The 6,993-nt window shown below is 46.1% G+C and overlaps 1 protein-coding gene across 1 annotated transcript in view; it reads right to left on the bottom strand.

The window, feature by feature from the left end:
- Positions 1-3,245: 3,245 nt before the first annotated feature.
- Positions 3,246-6,993, bottom strand: part of cavin1a (caveolae associated protein 1a) — a gene marked incomplete at both ends in the record, with an annotated part of 17,769 nt that continues 14,021 nt past the window's right edge. Inside the window, one exon of the mRNA XM_084448420.1 lies at positions 3,246-4,052. Coding sequence (XP_084304546.1) covers positions 3,246-4,052 — 807 coding nt within the window. The remainder of the gene's footprint in view (positions 4,053-6,993) is intronic.

Here is a 6,993-nt window from a genome sequence, read left to right as displayed (position 1 = left end):
AATTTTTCTTGGATAAAGTATTGCAGTGAGTTTATTAAGTAAACGGAAATGTAAAAGGACGTTGAGCTGCAATGTTTGCATGGAAAGTGCTATACAAATAAATCCCGTGTGTGTGTTTGACCTTTGCCCTCCACGATTCTAGTTGGCCAGATTAAAAGCATGTGTTAGGCTACTGGAGGGAAATGAGACTATAGATAGATGCTACTAGGCCTACTCAAGCAAGGCTGAAGCGATGGCTTGATCAATGACTTAATATTGCTACCAAGAAAATATTATGAAATCAGTGTACAGACTGGGACTAGGATGGGGGACCTAATCATGTAGACTGCACTTTCTCACTGACTCCCAGCAGTTTGGTTAGAAACTGAAATAGATTTGAGTCAAAGAGACACTTGACATACTGACCCGATTACTTCTATGAAGAACTTCCTTCCTGATCTGTATCCACTGGGCCTAAATGATAGGCTATCTGTGTCATGTAAATGAATCACTTAGCCTTCATGACATGATCTTGGACTTCACGATGGCCTTATCTTATCTTCTATCGACTTGTGATTTCATAGCAGTAATTTTCTCTGTGTACATTTGTAAGAAAAATAATTGGTTTGAAATAAGGGTTTGAAGACCAACAGAAGTATGCGGTTATAACACCGACGTGCAACATTTTGATTAGTGGTTAAACCACAGCTCTAAAAATGAAATCAGGGTAGAGACATCAGGTGTAAGTCGTGTAGCTTTTATTGATATAAGTGGTTAGGCAAAAAGAGTGTGGATTCGACAGAGAAAGCAAGCCTCGTTGTATGATTCATGAAACACAAACAGGAAAAATATTGCCATTGCTGTTCAGGCAGTGTGAATGTGAACATTGATCAGTCTCATGTCCTCGGTTCCTGGACATAAGTAACATTTCACCCAGATAGCAAGCGGATCTGGGCCATATACAGGCCAGATCTGGCCCTTGTGGTTTAGTTCCGGCCCATATATGGCCCAGATCCGTTTGCTATCTGGGCATACAGTTGTGTGGCTGATCTTTTACATAGACTGACGATCCCACAACCGTGTAAGGCTACATGGTCGGCTCACAGCTGAGCGATCCTCATTGCAAATACCAAATACAAAAGGTGTGAGTGAGCACTTCCTTTTTCAAGGCGTTTTGTTAGCTGTCTTTATGACTAACGTTGACATTTGCAAAAGCCCTTCAACGTTTTGCTTCACTCCACACCACGCACCTCCTACACACATTCACATCTTCACAGACCCAAACACACGCACGCGCGCACACACACACACGCACGCACGCACGCACGCACACACACACACACACACACACACACACACACACACACACACACACACACACAAACATGATGTCCTCTCTTTGGGCTCTGGTCTACACCAAGAAAGTACTCTCCCTAATCAGATTGGCTGCCCTATTGATTATACTAATGACGTTCCGCAAAGACGCCCCCCCCCCCCCCCCCCCACACACAGGCACGCACACACACACACACACACACACACACAGGCACGCACACACATACACAAACACACACTTCAAGGTCTCACAACATGGTGTCTGGGGAAGTAAAGGACAGCCCAGTGTGTAGGCCTCTATCCTAACCCAGATAGCAAGTGGATCTGTAATGATTCTGGGCCATATATGGGCCGGAACTAAGCCACAAGGGCCAGATCTGGCCTGTATATGGCCCAGATCCGCTTGCTATCTGGGTAGGTATTTTGTGTATGATATGAACAGAGGTAACAAGCTATGGTGCAAGCCAGAAGGCAGCACTGTCTTTTCCTCCTCTAGCATGTAAAACAGGACACAGGCACACAGGGCCTTTCACAGATAGCAAGCGGATCTGGGCCATATACAGGCCAGATCTGGCCCTTGTGGCTTAGTTCCGGCCCATATATGGCCCAGAATTATTACACATCCGCTTGCTATCTGGGCACTGCTGTGTGTGGTACTATAGTCCACCCCAGAGTCTAAACGAATTAATCATGTAGCACGGCGAGAAAAACGACACAATGGTTAAATTCGTAATGGCAACACTTATATTGGCATTGTATCTCACTCAGAGATGGCTGAAAAATGATAACTTTGACTAAAACACCTGTGACAAGCCTCTTGATTGCAATGGCAGCAACGACACACGTTTAAGTCGGCGAGAGCTTCTTTCTCAATTAATATCACAATATAATACAACTTAGAACATTGGTGAAATGTCCTTAATAGCTATGACCCCCCCCCCCCCCCCCCCCATTTAAATTCATTCAAGTCATCGCTGACCTCCGACCCTCCCATATTCCTGTCTAAAAGATATAAACAAAACAAAAAAATTGTCAGCTATAAGGAGACAAAATAATATGTGAAATTCATTTAAAATCAGTAGTTTTCAATAATCTCACAATGTAATGATTAATTTGTGTAACACTTCTTGTTGGGGACGGGTGGGTTACACCTTCAGCCACCATAGTTCTGAAAACTATAACCTTTATCTTAATCTTTATGATGCTCCATCTCTCATCTGTGACAAACTTAAACACAAAGCTTTGACACGTACAGTAAGGCCACAGTTGCAGAGTTGTTGTTTTTACAGTATGCTCTCTGGTGAAACTTCTCAAATTGTTGTGTGTATATCTGTTAAACAGATGTAAACTCCTAGTCAAGGAAAAGACATTCATTCAGTCCGCTTTCTGTCGTTCATTGTGCACCTGGAGACCATCGGCACGTACATTCCTCTCAGCTCATCAAAACACAAATTGCATATCACATAACAAGAGACCATCAAATTAGCTCGCCTACAAACCTCCCATCATCATAAACATTGCTATGCATATTCTATATAGCACTTATTCAGCATTTAATCAGAACTGCAAAGACTATTTATAGTCTTAGACTTGTGGTCATTCAATTTAAAACCAACAATATATCAACAAGCAGTATCCTATTTTCCTTTTCAATTTTATTATGAATTACTGAGCTGAACAAAAGACAAGACGTCTTCAAAAATAAGCAAGGGCCATGTTGCCTTTCGTTTTTCTAAATTGAATTTTATATGAGCAGATAGTGATAGTCATCCAGGCTGGGTAAGAAAACAATAAAATAAAAAAATTGTGTACATATTGATTGTGAACATATTGATTGAGAACATGACAGTCCAGACAGTCTCTATAATGCATGCCATGTCATTGCTATCGAAACCTCTCTCCTTCCCTCTGCTCTTCCCCTGGAGACTCGTCTACTTGCTGCTCCTCTTCCTGGGGAGGTCTCGTTCCACCATGACCAGCTGGGAGTCCTCGGCTGCATCCAGGAGCGCCACCATCGCCGGGCCGTCCACGTCCACCAGATCCCCCTCCGCCACCTCCACACGCAGACGCAGCCCGTCTTCCTCCAGGACCTCCTCCTCCTCCTCCTCCTCTTCCTCCAGGGCCTCGTTCTCGGCCACCTCCACCATCTCCGTGCCCTCCTGCTGGACCGCCTCCTCCTCGCCGTCGCGGATCTTCTTCACGTGGAACGTGAAGGGCGGCACGCGGTACACGGTGGTCTTGGAGCGCGCGTAGACGGTGTGGTCGGGCGTCAGCGACTTCTTCACCTTCTCCTTGGAGGTCTTGATCTTCTCCTTGCGCTCCAGGTTGGGCGTCATGCGGCTGCCCAGCTTGCCCATCTTCTTCTCCAGGCTGTGCTTGGTCTTCTCCAGGTTCTCGCGCGTCTTCTGACGAGTCTTCTCCAGGTTCTCCCGGGTGCGCTGTCTTGTTTTCTCCAGGTTCTCCTTGGTCTTTAGCTTGGTCTTCTCCATCTTCTCCTTGGAGAAGGCCTTCTTGATGGTGTCCACGCGCTGCTTGCTGGTGCGCTTGATGCGTTCGGCCCGAGACTCCTCGATGATCTCCTCGATCTCCACCTCCTCGTCCGAGGCGAGGCCGGCGGGGGCGCCCTCGCCCTCCTCCTCCGCAGCCTGCAGCTCCTCGACCCCCTCCTCGGGAACACCCTCCAGCATCTTGTCAGATACCTTGGTCGGCTTGGGGGCTTTGGGGGCCTTCGTCTCATCCTGTCGACACACAGAGGAGAAAGAGTAGAAGTTAGCACAAACAGGAAATATAGAAGAGTCGTTTCAGAAATGTCATGTATTCATACTGATGTTCACCAAATTGGACATTTTTGTCAGAAATATTTTAAAATTGACGGAATGGTGACTATTCTGTTCTCCTGGTGATTGAAGGCATAGCATACAAAATCACGTCATATGCATGTGGACATTGAGATGGGATTGAAACTGGAAATGTGAATGTGTGAGTAATGCTTGATCTTCATCGTAGTACATAACTTCACGTATCATAACAGACATTGGGCATCACTGCTGGGGATGGAGCACCATCTAGTGGTCAACTGAGATACTGTCGTTCAAAAAATGAAGAAAGGTCCAGGCACTCGTCTGGCATAAGAGCTATTTCATCATATTGAAGAAAAAAAAAGAAAAAAAAAGCATGGATAGTGTTAATGCATATAAAATAGAGCTACACCTTTATGTCAGAAGAGACACACCAATTTGAACTACCTGGGAAACATTTCTTTCAAAATATACTACAGTGTTTGTTGGCTACTGACTGACTGACTGATTGATTGATTGATTGATTGATTGATTGATTGATTGATTGATTGATTGATTGATTGATTGATTGATTGATTGATTGATTGATTGATTGATTGATTGATTGATTGATTGATTGATTGATTGATTGACTGACCGACTAATGTATGATATTGCAAGGGTTCAAGATTAGCATGTTTCTATACACTGTTAACAGTCATAATAATACCTACATGTAAGAGTGTGACGTATAACTGACATGGGAACTAGTATATTGCCTAAACACAATGCAAAATGCAACCTACTACCTCTGCAAAAGCAATGTGACTAGATATCTGTAGCTTCCTTCTTCCTGCCATTTACAATAATCGTGTATCTACTCATCTCACCACAATGACTACTCCTCACTACTCCACAGTCTATGGGGACAAAGTGTGAGTTTCAATATGAGTGCAGCATATTCTGACTTGCAAAAGCATGACTGTGAAACACATCCGAGGGAAACCACCCTGAAAAGTGATATTTCTTCAATCAATCAATCAATCAAAGCTTTATTTGTATAGCGCATTTCATACCCAGAGGCAACACAATGCGCTTTACAGAGAACAAGGGAGGTGGGCATACGACCCACCCATACATATTCCATAGGGAAGCAAAAAAACAGTAATCACCCGGGGGCCAGATAAGTGAGCTGTAAAAATTCTTCCCTGACCCCTCTCAACAAGGCGATTGAGCAAGCTCCAGGAGTATGTTTGTCTACCGGCTAAGAACATTTATGAAGCAATACATTGCATTGAATTACATTTCAGAGTGAGAGAGGCTAAAAGCATCATAGGAGAAAGATTATTATTTCTTGATAATTTAATCTGTTTCCTTTTTCAGAAAGCGGTGTTTTGCTGGATTATTGAGTAGGCTACCAATTATTTACAGTATTTCGCTCCCCCCGTGGCTTAAAAGCGTTATAGCAGCGTACATAAAAGATAATATCCCCTTTGGGATTAGGCTATTTCCAAGACTACAGAGGGGATATTTGTTTATACTATGTACATACTGTGTCCTCTGCTTCAAAATAACTGAGGACCTTTGAACACACACATCTCAATCAGCCTATGATCACCCTCTGACTGCTGTCATCCACCAGCTGCTGTGGCTCACTCACACACAGCTGATGTTTCCACAGTGTTGGAACACGTGTTGCTGGTGTTTAATCAGGTACCCCCAGGCGCAGCGACTGAGGGAGAAAGTAGTCCTGGCCCCAGGGTTCATCTCTGGGACCGTTGGAGGACTTTGTAAGCCTGGGTCTTTGTTGTCAACGCACCAAAAACCTCACCACCGGACCGGACTGTTCTGTTCGTCTGGCCTCCTGTGCATAGACGGATTATGACATGATAGGTCCCTGGGCACAGACACGTAAAGGCCCCCACCCATTTAATTTATCCCTTTTTTGATATTTGCCCAATGAGACGACATCCAAATCCAATTTGAAGATAATTAGAGAAATCTCACAATAAAAGCAGCTTTACTCAGCTCGGTTTTGACTTGAGGGACCTAGTGGGGAGGACTTGCTTTTTGGATTTCTCAAGGGCCCAAAACAGTTGAAGGGCCCATATTGCATGGAGTACTCAGCCCCTCTAAAGTACTACAGATAAACACTCATTTAAAAAGTATCATGATCGTTTCTTTCTTGTGACTTGTTATTGACATGAATGACTAAGCCCTTTAACTATGCCACAAGAAAGGGCCCCCTGAGCTCTTGGGCCCCTGGGCCCGGTAGGCCCGTTCGGTCATATGTCTCTGCTCCTGTAAACCCTCTCACACACTCTTTCCACACACCCCCTGTCTCTGAACAACAATGTTACAGTAGAAAACTGTCTCTCTCTCTCTCCGTCGTCTGGAGCGATTGACTCACCGCCCCCTCCGGCCTCACAGTCCCGACATGTCCCCCCTCCTCCGTAGGACAGTCCCGACATGTCCCCCCTCCTCCGTAGGACAGGTCCGACATGTCCCCCCTCCTCCGTAGGACAGGCCCGACATGTCCCCCCTCCTCCGTAGGACAGGCCCGACATGTCCCCCCTCCTCCGTAGGACAGGTCCGACATGTCCCCCCTCCTCTGTAGGACAGGCCCCACATGTCCCCCCTCCTCCGTAGGACAGGTCCGACATGTCCCCCCTCCTCCGTAGGACAGGTCCGACATGTCCCCCCTCCTCCGTAGGACAGGTCCGACATGTCCCCCCTCCTCCGTAGGACAGGCCCGACATGTCCCCCCTCCTCCGTAGGACAGGCCCGACATGTCCCCCCTCCTCCGTAGGACAGGTCCGACATGTCCCCCCTCCTCCGTAGGACAGGCCCGACATGTCCCCCCTCCTCTGTAGTACAGGCCCGACATGTCCCCCCTCCTCCC

Source organism: Borostomias antarcticus (assembly GCF_949987555.1).
Source record: "Borostomias antarcticus genome assembly, chromosome: 14".
NCBI classification, from domain to species: Eukaryota; Metazoa; Chordata; class Actinopteri; order Stomiiformes; family Stomiidae; genus Borostomias; species Borostomias antarcticus.
This window is presented reverse-complemented; position numbering and strand designations above follow the sequence as displayed.